A 13,389-nucleotide genomic window follows, 5' to 3' on the forward strand; every position below is an offset into this window, starting at 1 on the left:
GTGAGCAGTGGCTTAGTGGGCGTGGCTGGTGTGAGCAGTGGCTTAGTGGGCGTGGCTGGTGTGAGCAGTGGCTTGCCAGGGAAACAGAGATCTATGAATCATCAAAAGGCTGTGAGCAATGTCTGCAGCTCCATCTGTGGGTGGCTCAACCTTAAAATCCAAACAAACATTCACAAGTTACAAGTTATTTTGATGAGTAACTCACATTCTAGCTGAATTAAAGAAACATACATTTTAACTTTTTTTTTTTTTTCCGGTTCATTGGATTAAAGTTGAACTAATTCCTACTAGAAATGATTCAGTTTTCATAATTCACAAAAAGTGTTAAACTGGAAGGGATCATATAATTCATCAAGTACAATTTCCCCTTGTGATGAATTCTAGAGACACCAAGTACTGTAGCGTTTACAGGAAACTGAGACCCCAGAGTTAGAGGCCTCTTGATTCTCTTGGTTCAGACAGTGGCCAAATATAATCAGTTCTCACATCTGAGTCTGTGAAAGGGACACTGGGAGGGTGAAGTACCTGGTAAAATGTCGATTCTGGGCCTATCAAGGTGCAAAAGTGGGTGAAGCTGTTTACCATCAACTCTGAGAGCCTGAGTTTGATCCCTAGAACCGGTGAGAAGAGAGAACCAACTCCTGCACGCTATCTTCTGACCATCACACACATCATAGCATACACATGTCCTACTCCTGTGGGGCAGTGGGCTGCCCACAGACAGCCTGGTCTCCAGTAGAGCATAGGTCTTGAACCCCAGTGGGACTCGGTGGGTGGTAATTTCCACCTACACGGGATGGAAGGCTTTTGATCATGTCTCCTGGACTTCTGGCTCCTGTCAAAGTTACCACCCCCACAGCCTCCACAGGAGAGGCATGGCTATCAGTCACAATAGAAGCAGCACCGAGCCTTCCCACATGCAAATAAGGTTTCCCACAAGCTCTCAGTCCAAGCCAATGAGAGGTCCCTGCTGTCAAATCCTGAATCACCACCCAAACTGTATATAAATCCTATCTAGGGAATTAAAGGTGCTGGAGAACTACTTCTTCATGAGTCTTTTGTTCCAAGAGCTGTAACACACGGGAAGAGATCTTCTCTCCCGAAGAGCCACCTGAGGCTCCGCTGCACTCCTCACTGGATAGAGGGCTTCTCTTTGGCTCAGCCTGACCTGACTCAGTTCAGAGCAACCTGGAAGGCATGGCAGAGACTTTGTCTCCCTGCCTGCACTCGATTCCCTTCACTGGAACCCTCGCCCCACCCCCACCCCCCACCCCCTGGCCTGGACAGAGATCCCCGTGGAAAACCTCAGGCCCACATACTCCCAAATAAATAAGTACACGAAAGAACTATTTATAAAAAGGTAGATTTTAGGAGCTTGGAAGATGGCTCAGTGGTAGAGTGTTTTTTGACTAAAGTGTATAAAGCCACAGATTTAGTTCCTGGCACTCAATAAAACTACAAATCATGAATTCCTCTCCACTCTCAGAGCTCAGTGATGAGATGCAGAAATTTACACTTTAATGTGTTTTTGAAGAACTTGTGATTTAGGTAACCTTCAGATCGTACTCTGATAGAGTACTGGGAAGCTGTACAAATCACGAGTTTCCTTAGAACAAGACTGCGCTCTATTTTCAGGGTCAGATGTCCAGTGACAGTAAACTAACCTTACTTTGGGACTGGAGGAGCTGATGGTTCAATTGGCTATCATTTGGGACCTTTTTGGCGTAGGTTGGTTTTATTAGAGGTGGAGCCCAGGGTCCTGCATATGTCAGACAAACCTTCCTTCACTGAACTGAATTTCCAGGCTCTGCCATGCTCTGTAATTTTCCAAGTTTTCACTAAGTTATCCAGATTGCCTTTGCCTCTGCCATCTTCATGCTCCAGCCTTCCTGGTAGCTAGGATTACAGATCTGTACACTGGGCTCTACAGGGGACTGCTTTTTACAGCTAGAAAGGCCCTCTGAGTAGACAGGTGTTCCCACAAAGCAATTGTATGGTGTCTGAGGAGTCTTTTAAACTGCAGCAGAGGCAGCAGGCTCACTCAGAGCCCTGGCCTCTGAGAAGAGTTAAGACATTATATGTAGTCAGTTCTCATATCCCTACCATTTAGATTCTGCAATTAGCATCTTGCTATATTTGCTTCACTGGCTGTGTACCCATCTTTCCTTCCCAAGCACAAGGTTATCTTGCTTGCCAGGGTTTTCAATCCTCCTTCCATCTTGACAGTGCTGTTTTTAACTTTTCTTTTGGCACAGCTAGTTTCTCCAGTATTCCCTGTTAACTGTTTTGGCATTCTCCTGAGACTGCTATGACCGCCTTGAGACTGAACTTGTGTCTCTGGTTTTAGAGTGCATCTTTACACTCGTCAGAGCAGGCAGTTGGTGAAGACCATGTGATGAAATCTACCTTAGTTTCTCCTATCCTTTCATAATTAACACTGCTTCACATTTCCATGTAGGTAAATTTTCAGCTACTTCAAAACTCAGTGGATTAAAGTATGAATCCATCTTTCCAGAAACACATACATTAAATTTTAGAGTGATTTTACAATCCTTTTTTATGTAGTCTCATAACAAACCAGCTGCTCTGGAGTATATTTTTCTTTGAAATATCAGGCACTACCTAATTATATCAATTACTATGCTTACAGAAAGCCACCAGCGTATTATAAGTGAGCTCTAATGTCCTGTCCCAAAGAGCATGTCTCGCTTCCACTGAATTCTCTTTTCTCTGTAGTCCTATATACTGCAACCCAGGTAATCCTCCTAAGCCTTTAAATTGTATTCATTTAGTCTATGTGTGTATGAGCATTCACCATGTAGGCATGCATGGAGGCTAGAGAGGGCAATATTGGGATGTTATCCTCAATTGCCTCTCTACTTTGTTTTTCTTTTTTGGATTTTCAAGACAGGCTTTCCCTGTATAGCCCTGGCTGTCCTGGAACTCGCTATAGACCAGGCTGACCTTGAATTCAGAGATTTACCTGCTTCTGCCTCCCAAGTACTGGGATTAGAGGCGTGCCTTGCCACCACTGCTGGGTATATCTCTATTTTATGTTTAAGGCAGGGTCTATCACAGAACCTTGTCTAACAGCCCAGCAAGCCTCACAGGCCCACTTGTTTGTACCCTGCTAGTTCTGGGTTATACATGCTGCAGCCACTGTTCTTTATGTGGGTGCTGGGGATCTGAACTCAGATCCTCATACTTGCACAGCGAGAACTTTTCCCAGAGCCAGCCTCTGACACAGTTCCTAATCATGTCATTGCTTTCGGAGTCCCCAGTGGCCGCTTATTAGGCTAAAGCTTGAAATTCAGTTTTCATCCCTAGTACTGATGAAAGACCTTTTCATTCTTCAAAGGTTGGCCAGATTGTCATGACTTAAAATTTTTTTATTATATTGTGTATATTTGTGTGTGCACTCATGCTATAATACATATGTGGAGGTCAGAGGGCAACTGTGTCAAGTTTCTTTCCTTCCGCTTTTACGTGGGTCACAGGAATCAAACTCAGGTTACCAGACTTCTGTAGCAAATGCCTCTACCTGCCATCTTGCTGGACTATATGCCTTTTTACCACCAAAGTGAGAAGTATTCTGTTATTTTACATTCCATAGACAGCCTCGCCGAGACATCACGGACCATATCCTACCCTGTGCATGTTTGTGTCTATCTAACTGAAGAAAGTCTTACAGTTAAGGATCATGTCTGAAACCATTTCCCACAGCCCTCCGCTCCATTGCCGTCTGGAAGATTCAGACTGTGACTATGACGGAAAAGAAACTGTTCATGATGTAGTTCACACGACAGAAAGGGAGAAAAGCCCCGAGGACGGTTATCTGATTATAATTAGGCACTGAGGAAATTAAGCTTTGAAGATGATCATATTTTCTTACAAAGAAGCTTATAGTGGGACTTCAAAGTAAATCAAAGAATATCAGAAAGAGAAAGTGGGCCAGAGCCTATTCAGTCATACAAAGCTCAAATAAATAGTACCTCAAGTCTGGGCCCAAAGGTTACATTTATAGCATTGTCAGACACATCCTTGAAAAGAAACTTCTCCAAAACAACAACAACAACAACAAACCAAAACAACAACCAAACCAAACCAAACCAAACCTCCAAATCCACAAAACCCAAAAAACCAACTTCACAATTTTAAAACTACGGGCTCAAATGTTCTCAAATGCTGTTACATAGGGTGCAATATATAAATTCTTTTTTGTTTTCAGGGTAAAGGCTAAATAGGTCAAGTTTTATTAAGCTTCTTCAGAGTAGAATACTCTCTAACACTGTATAAATAAATAAGCCATATTGAAAAATCTTGTAAAGGGAAGACTTGACCACAGCACTAGTACCATGCCTGTGACACCAGATGACTGGGACATTTGGGGGTTGCCTCAGCCCTCTCCTGGAATACAGTCTGTAACTATGAGAAGAGATGCACCACAGAGGAGGGGTGTACTCGCAACAGTGACAGAAGCCAGTGGCTGAAAGAGAAGTTCAAGCTGGCCTGGACTTTCCCAATCTGTCCTACTTAATTGATGGGTCACAAAATGTCACTAAGAATGATGCCATCCTGTTCTATACAACCTGCGAGGGGAGACAGAAAAGATTGTAGTACACATTTGGAGAATCCAGGCCTGGACATCTGCAGTCCTCTAGCCAGTCCGCTCTTCTCGGTTCCTGGGAAGCAGCCGTGTTACTTTAGTGGTATCACCTCTGTGGGTTTTCTCCGCGTGTGATGTACTTGACCTGTACTATGGAACCATGGCTTGCCTGGGACTTTGTAGACCAGGCTGATCTTGAACTAGAGAGATCTGCATGCCTCTCCCTCACATGTGCTGACACTAAGGGCATGCAGCACCTTTGCCCTGCTCTTGGGAGTCCATTCTTGTATCATCCAGGGCTTTAGGGTACAGACTGACTTCCTTCTGTCACCTCCTTTTTTCTGACCCCTTCCTGACTCCACGTTGTTATGACTCCCTCTTCTTTCACCAAACCCCTGTCCACACAGGCCCTTTGGAGCCCAGGCTCCTAGTGTCTGTCAGCAAAACTCCTTTCTAACATGACCAACCTCCTGCTTCAACACCCATCTGAAGGCCTTGCCAATCAGTGACTGCGGTGCTTTCAAGGGCCTAGATGGGGCCCTTCCCTTGGGAATTAGTCTTTCACTTAGACCTTAGATGCCTAGTGCGCTCCTCCCAACTGCCTGCCCAGCCCTGTCCCACCCCTCTAAAGCCTGAGACACACATGCTCTGGTTAGTGTACTCACGAGCTTTTATTGCTAGCTTGAATACTACCTGGAGAGACCAGTCCCCGGGTATTCTGGGAGGATAGGCAGAGGTTCGGTGCTTCCTGGTGTCCTCAGACACTCACACCAGGTAGCCACAGGAGGCTCTGTAGAGCTCAAAAGGAGCCTTTAGGGGCCTAGCATCTCTCCTCCACTCTAGTGTTACTAAGGCTTGTCATGTCAGTGTCAGGGGCAGGACGCCCTAGAACAGCCAGTATCCTTTCCATCTTCCAGTTGTGCAGCTTGGTCATATCTAGAAGTCCCCAGGCTCCTGTATACTTGGTCTCTGATGTTCTCACTTGCTGCTCACCTGGCTTGGGGACCTAATTTCCTTCTCTCTTGGATACCCTGTGAAACAAACTGCTTCATGCTTTCATGACTTAAAATAAAACAAGACAGAAAAAAATAAAACCCCAATAAACAGCTACATGGTTGTGGTGATGCATGCCTTTATTAATCACCTCACATGAGAGATGAGGGGAGGAGTTTATCTGTGAATTCATAGGCAGCCTGCCTGATTTACAGAATGAGCTCCAGGTCAGCCAGGGCTACGGAGTGAGCCGAAGTGAGCCATCGTGTGACAAAAGGATGGTATTTCTGTTAGCATTTGCTGTTTGTATTGCAGACCCCAGAACTGCTTTATTCTGAGATTAGATGGGTATGTGCTAATAAAGTTTGTTGCATCAAATTCATTATTTGTAAATGTAACCCACATGTTTTTGTTTCATAGTTTATTTTACATAAGACTCAAATATATGGCTTTTAACTTCTGTGTTTTAAGGCTATTTGCTTTTTGAACACCTTTTTATAGACAAAGCTTCCATACACATAGTTGTACTACAGTAGAAAGATACTAGAGTGAGCCTTGAGAACACAGACACATCCCTTGCTTTCATTGGTACAACACTCTTCTGGAGTCACATAGGACAGGAAAGCAAGGTGTAGCTACAGTAAACTTACTTCTTGGAGCTCTAACCTTTATTTCTTCATAACTAAGAAATCCATTGTGCATTAACAGTCTAACAGAAGCAAAATCAAGGGTATTCTGGTCACTGGTACACCACTGCCTCTGATAAAGCTTACTGGGAACTACCAAACATGGTAGAAGATAAAATATTTAGACTTCATGCTGTCTGCCCACCATTATTCTGTCCCTCTGTGTTATTATAAGCTCACAGTCCAGAGATAAAAGGTACTCAGTCTCATAGTACATCACAGGTTTCAGGAATGGTCTGCTTATAACATGAAGGATGGCAGCAAGAGAAATTCCTGTGGGGATGTAAGAGATTGCCTGAAGCTACAGAACAAATGATGATGGATTTAGAAGAGAATTAGGGCAATGAAGTAAGGGTGTAACCTAAAAATGATGCTAGGCTCATACCAGAGCTCCGAGGAGTCGGATTATAAAAGACCTGGGCAGAGAAAGTCATTCAATGGGTAATGCTTGCTACCAGGCCTGAGATCAATCCCTGGGACCTACATGATGGAAGGAAAGAACCAATCCCTGGAAGATGTCCTTTGACCTCCACACTGGCTTTGTGCTGTGAATCTCTCCACTATAAATAATTGTAAGAAACCAAAATAAAAATCCCTTGATACCAGTCTTAGAAGTGTGGACTTGGTTCTGAGTGATGGGTCTGGGATTCTGATGCATGCAAGAGTTACCCGGCAGGAAGACTGATGACTAGAGTTAGACTCCTGAGACAGTGATCTAGAACTGCCTTTTAAGAGATTCCCTTGGTGAGTCTGGCACAGGCTGACATAGTGCCTTCTATAAAATGTGAGAATCCCGACTGTTGAAAGACTGAGTGGTGGCTTGAATGGGAATGGACCCACTCATATACTTGGATGCTTGAACTCCAGTTGGCGCAACTGTTTGGGAAGGATTAGGAGGTGTGACCTTGTTGGAGGAGGTGTGTCACTGGGGGTGGTTTTGAGGTTTTAAAACCTCATGCCCTTCTAGTTGGCTCTCTCCTTTTCATGGGTTACCATCTCAATATGTGAGTGCTCAGCTACTGCTCCAGCACTATGCTAGCCTGCCTCCTGCTTTGCTCCCACATGATGGTCATGAAATAATCCTCTCAAGCTCTAACAAAGCCCCCAGTACTCTTTCTCTCCTGGTCCCAGATGCTGTGGGAGCCACATGTTACCATGCAGACATGGCCAAGTCCAAGAACCACACCACACACAAGTAGTCCTGCAAATAGCACAGAAGTGGCATCAAGAAACCCTGGTCACAAAGATATGAATCTCTTAAGGGGGTTGACTCCAAGTTCCTGAGGAACATGTGCTTTGCCAAGAAGCACAACAAGAAAGGCCTGAAGAAGGTGCAGGCCAACAATGCAAAGGTAGTGAGTGTACCCACAGAAGCCATCAAGGCCCTTGTGAAGCCTCAGGCCATCAAATCCAAGATGCCAAAGGGCCCCAGCCACAAACTCAGCCATCTGGCTTTCATTGCTCACCCCAAACTTGGGAAGATGATTGGAAGCTACATGGCCAAGGGTCGTAGGCTCTGCCAACCAAAGCCCAAGGTTTAGCAACCAAAGCCTTAGCTGGAGGCCCAGGCTTCAGCTCCAGCTCAGGCTTCCAAAGGTGACCAGGCCCCTGTGCAGGCCCCATAGAAAAAAACTCCTGCCAGTGTGAAGACACATGGACTGCTGTGACACACCCACCCACACACTGTTTGCAGATGACCAGTGTCCTATGCTGTTGTTACAAATAAACTCAGGCAAGATCTGTTAAAAAAAAAAAAGCCCCCAATAAACCTTTATTTTATAAATTCTTTTGGTCATGGTATCTCCTCACAGCAACAGAAAAGTAATTAAGATAGCACTTGTGTAAGTTCTGAAAACTCATAGCTTAGGCTTGCAGGTCTCTCCTCTGACCTTGTGTTAATTTTTCTTTAGCATTTGTAATTGTTTTTCATATTTTATTTATTGACTGATTTGTGACACACTGTGTCACTGTGTGTGTGTGTGTGTGTGTGTGTGTGTGTAGGTCAGAGGACAACTTCTGGCAGTTGGTTCTTTCCTGCAACATGGGTCCCAGGAATTGAACTCAGATCATTAAGCTGAGTAGCAGGTACCTTACCCACTGAGCCATCTTGTCGCCTCTTGTTTATGCATTGAAAAGTACCTTTGCTCAACAATGTTTCTTGCCTGTTTATTTCTCTACTATCTGTAGAGTGTTTGGCCTCTTGGACTTTGCTCTTTCTTTGAAAATTATTTCCTAAGGTTCCGACTTATGAATAGTGTCCACATTAATGATCTATTGGCTCCACAGATAAGAGTAAGTTATCAAATATCACTATCCACTAATACAGGATTCTATGCCACTTGTCTTGGAGAATAACAACCACACGGTTATCACAAGAGAATAATTTCATGTTAGAAATTTACTCTTGGTGGTCAGAACTCACTACAGTTGGCTGACTGTATTCAAAACGTTTATTCCAACCTCTAGTGTATAGACTTTGTCCTGAAGATCAAAGGTTACAACAACTTCTAATACTGTAGTACCTTAGATAAAGACATGTTCCAGAAATACAGCCTTGGAGACAGCTTGCCAAGAAGGTAGGAGCCATCAAAATGAGTATGTATTTAAAATCACTATTAAGGCACCTGTTCAGAATGAAAAGTAAACTTCCTAGTAACTCTTCCCCTTAGGAAGCTACTCTTACTCAGTAACCTAAACAACTATAGGTCTTAGGGCTCAAAGGTGGCTCCCTGGCTCTCTTCTAAAGGACTTGGGTTGAGTTCCCAAGTCACCCACATGGTAGCTAACAGCCAGCTAATAATTGTAACTCTACTTCTTCTTTTTTTTTTTTTTAAAGATTTATTTATTATATGTAAGTACACTGTAGCTATCTTCAGACACTCCAGAAGAGGGCATCAGATCTTGTTATGGATGGTTATGAGCCACCACGTGGTTGCTGGGATTTGAACTTCAGACCTTCGGAAGAGCAGTTGGGTACTCTTACCCACTGAGCCATCTCACCAGCCCGTAACTCTACTTCTTGAGGCATGCATATGGTATACAGACATACTGCAGGCAATACACCCATATACATTAAAAAAAAATCTCATAAATGAGTAAATAAAATTAATATGCTGGATTTGCTTGAGGATTCTTTTAATGGGGTTCAAGAGTGGGGAGTTAGCTATTAAGGGGAATAATCTGGGTGGTTTTTACTTTGACAGGCCATGCATTTACTTTTCCTATTGTTCCTGTCCCTTCCAATAATACATTGGACTTTAATCATCTGTATGCCCAATTATGCATAGGCAGAAGTTGGTAAATAGTGGAATCTCTTTAAAAGCTTACTACAGAGCAGTTTTGCCTCACTGGACATACACCCACAATTAGCTCAGGTTAGACCCTATTCTTCCTACTCTGATCCTTTGAAGATGACATGGGCTAGAAACCATATAAATTTGATTTACTAGGGGTGGAAGAAACTAATGTTAGTGTCCAGATGTGGCAGTATGGCAGCCTGATTCAAGAGGCAGTTCGAGGGCATGCTGGGGTTGCTATATGAGTTGTTTGGAGAGGGGTGTGTGAGCATGGTACGTGCAGGTGAAGGAAATAGGCTGCTATGGGCTTTACAAGAAGGTGGGTGTGCATGACCCAAACCAAATGGGCTACCAAGTTAAACCATCTCCGGTGCTTGCCTGATTCATAAATACACTGCAGTTCTGGTAAGTGTTTTTGTTATATAAGTAAATCATCTGTGAGGTCCTCTGCAATGCTGGTCACTGAGAGTAAAAATCGGACATTTCCTCTTGTAACAGCAGTGAGGTTGTTATTCTCCAAGACAAGTGGCACAGAATGCTGTAGTATTTGATATTGATATTCAGTAATGTTTATTCCTTCACCAAAGAGCCAAAAAAATCATTAGCATAAACATTATTCATAAACGGTGTGTCTTTTTTTTTCCCTTCCTGGTGAAATATCCTTTAGTAAAGCTGCCATTCACAGTGGGGGAGGCTGGGCTGAGAGACCTGACAGGGACCAGCAGAACAAAGGGAATTCCGACATTTCTGGACCTTAGAGAGGAGAGGAGAGGTCTTTGACAGTTAGAGAGTAGGGTCCCCGAGTTTAGCAGACATATGACAGTGCTATGTAGAATGTAGGGCTATAATTATGGGAGCCAATCCTATTGTCCCAACCCCAACTCAGGGCTGCTGCTGCTTATGTTTAGGGAAGATACTACACGGGGTCTGATGTGTGGCTCATCCCCCTTATGGGCAGCCTCTATGACAGCATGCCTTCTTTTATAACGTGAAACAATGAAGTAATGAATGATAAAGGTATGATTCATGCTGCCTTTTCTTTTTTTAAGATTAAAAAAGAAAAGGTGCATGTGGGGTGGGTGGGGTAGGGTAGAGACCTGGAGCTGGAGCAACAGGATGCTGTCAATTGCCTGACGTTGGTGCTGAGAGCTGAACGCTGCTCCTTTAAGAATACTACAGTCTTGGAACCACTGACTCACCTCTCCAGTTCCCCCATTTTACTTTATAGGAATGTGTTCAAGACATCAAAACCGCATGTATTTTCTACAAGTGGTTCCCAGTTTCAAAGTTGAAAGATTAAAAGACACTTCTGGGTGGTGGAGAGATGGCTCGATGGTTAAGAGCAAGCACTGCTTACTTAGAGGGCCTCAGTTGGATTCCTGGCACCCACATCAGGCACAAACCTGTAACGCCAGCTCCAGGGGAGCCTCTAGGCATCCACGTTAGGGGCAATTCTGCTTGTGTCTAGTTAGGTAAATAAAGCAATTACTGGCAAGGAGAGAAGCAGACCTTCATCAAGGTTAATTTCAACAGGTCTCTCTCATGTTAGAGGAGAGAGATGATTCTGCCGAACTGGATGACTTGCAGAAATGACTTGCCTTGCTTCCTATAGTGCTGTCCTCATTAGAGCTATGAAGGTAAAATGAGTGTGTATGCTGAAAGCTAAACTGAAGTTACGTCCCAGCCTACTCATTTTCTTGTTTCTTCCCTATCTGCCATCATTTCTAAGTAACAACCTTCCCCGCGCCTGCAGCACCATTCTCCTCAAGTATCTCAAGTATCTCAGGCAATTTTTGTAAGGAGAATTGCTTGAACCATATCTAGGGCTGAGAGTCAGCATTTCACCAGAGCATAAAGTCAAAACGATTTAAAGGAAGTAATGTAGTCTTTTTTGAAAGGCATATATATATCCTTGGAGAAGCTTTAACAAAAATTGGAGTTTCTAAGCTTATGAATAGTTTATTACATTTCAACAACTGTATTGTGAATCAATAAAACAAAAAGCTAAGGACAATGAGCTCAAGGTATTGATTCTTAAGTTTCAAAATAGAACTGTAGGGAAGCTATAAAAAAAGGGATTTCAGGGTGTGTGAGCAATCGGAAGCTAAAGCATCCAAATGCAGACTAAAACATCCTGAGACACTGGGAGCCGCCAGCAGCTCCTCAGACGTCTAGTTCTGCTCATTTATTCCTCACTTTGAAAAGTATCTTCAAGTTTTAATATTTATTTATGTAGTTTTTATTTTTTCAATTTTGGGTCTTACATGTAGCTCTGCCTATCCTAGAACTCACGCTGTAGACCAGGCAGTCCTCAAACTCAGAGCTCCCCCAGCTTCTGCCTCTCAAGTGCTGGAATAAAGGTGTGTGCACCACTATGCCCAGCATAAATACTTAACTTTTTGTTTTTGGAGTCAGAGCTTCACTGTGTAGTCCTGGCTGTCGATACATAGATCAGGCTGGCCCCCACCTCACAGAAATCTGCTTGCCTCTGCTCCCTGAGCACTGGAATTAAAGGTCCAGGTCGTTTTATACAGGAAGCGGTGTGGAACGTAATTTTTCAAAACTCAATGAGGTGCGTGTATGGTCCATTGGTGTCCAGCTTTAACACTTGCCTGTTCCCGTACGTGCCGTGTGCCACCATGACCCCCGCTTCTACGCACTTGCTGTTGTTGGCCACGGCTTTTTCACACAGACTCACAAACTGGGAGTAGAGTTCTAAACCCTCCTCCTTTCCAGAGTTACAGTGGTACTGCATGTTCCGTCCTTTCACCCTGCCCCCGAGCGTGGCTTGCGGGATGATCAGAACATCGCCAGGCAGGTCGAGGATTGAGACGTGCTTGCCGGTTTCCGTTTCACTTAACTTCACATTTAACAGCGTATTAACTGGGTAAAGAGAAGAGGTAAGGCACTTTTGAAGTGAAAAATAAACATGAAGAAAAGCGTCAATCTTTTAATTGGTTATCAGATTTCATATTCAAAACCTAGTTTTCAACCCAAGTCTGTAGATGTTAAAAAGGGCTTCACTAAACAACACTGCCTAAGCCCCAAATATACAGAACACTCTGAATGCTATACAGAAAATACCAGGGTGCTTCAAATCCAACCTGGCAGCGAGGCTCACCCATACAAAGTGCATCCCAGAAGACCTACTTTCAAAGGAGTAGCGGCACACTGGAACCTCAGGCACTGTTGCCTGCAGGGGACGCGTGGGTGTTTGTTTCGCTGCTTCTTTCATTTCTTAAACAAACCCATTGGTTCAATTCCATTATAAACCAGTGATTTTGTAATTTCACAATTTAAGGCAATATTAACATGGTCTAACATTTTATAAATAAGGTCTATTGGGAAAATGTAAAGGTGAAATTTGTTATTAGAGATGAGAAAGTAAACAAGATACTGTCAGCTTCTATGTATATGAATATGTATGTGTATATGAGTAAGTATATGTAGATATATATGTGCATATGTATATATGTAAATGGGAGGCTGGAGAGAAGACTTGGATATTAAAAGTACTGACTACTCTTCTAGAGGATGGAGATTTGGCTCCTAGCATTCACATGTCAGCTAACATCTGTCTCTGGCCAGAGGACCTGATGCCCTCTTATGGCCTCTTCCGGCAACATTTGCACATGGTACACAGACAGGCAAAACAGCCATACACATAAATACAAATAAAATCTCACTCCTCTCAAATCCAAAACAAAAACCCCATGGCAATATTTTTTATAAGCATAATAAGACTATTTATCTGCCGGGCAGTGGTGGCACTCGCCTTTAATCCCAGCACTTGGGAGGCAGAGGCAGG

General features: G+C 43.6%; 1 protein-coding gene across 1 annotated transcript in view; it reads right to left on the bottom strand.

The window, feature by feature from the left end:
• Nucleotides 1-11,524: 11,524 nt before the first annotated feature.
• Dtd2 (D-aminoacyl-tRNA deacylase 2) overlaps nt 11,525-13,389 on the bottom strand; it is a 7,914-nt gene continuing 6,049 nt past the window's right edge. Inside the window, exon 3 of the mRNA XM_021202503.1 lies at nt 11,525-12,464. Within this exon, the coding sequence (XP_021058162.1) occupies nt 12,139-12,464 (326 nt within the window). The 3' untranslated portion in view covers nt 11,525-12,138. The remainder of the gene's footprint in view (nt 12,465-13,389) is intronic.

This window comes from Mus pahari, chromosome 7 (genome assembly GCF_900095145.1).
Source record: "Mus pahari chromosome 7, PAHARI_EIJ_v1.1, whole genome shotgun sequence".
NCBI lineage: Eukaryota > Metazoa > Chordata > Mammalia > Rodentia > Muridae > Mus > Mus pahari.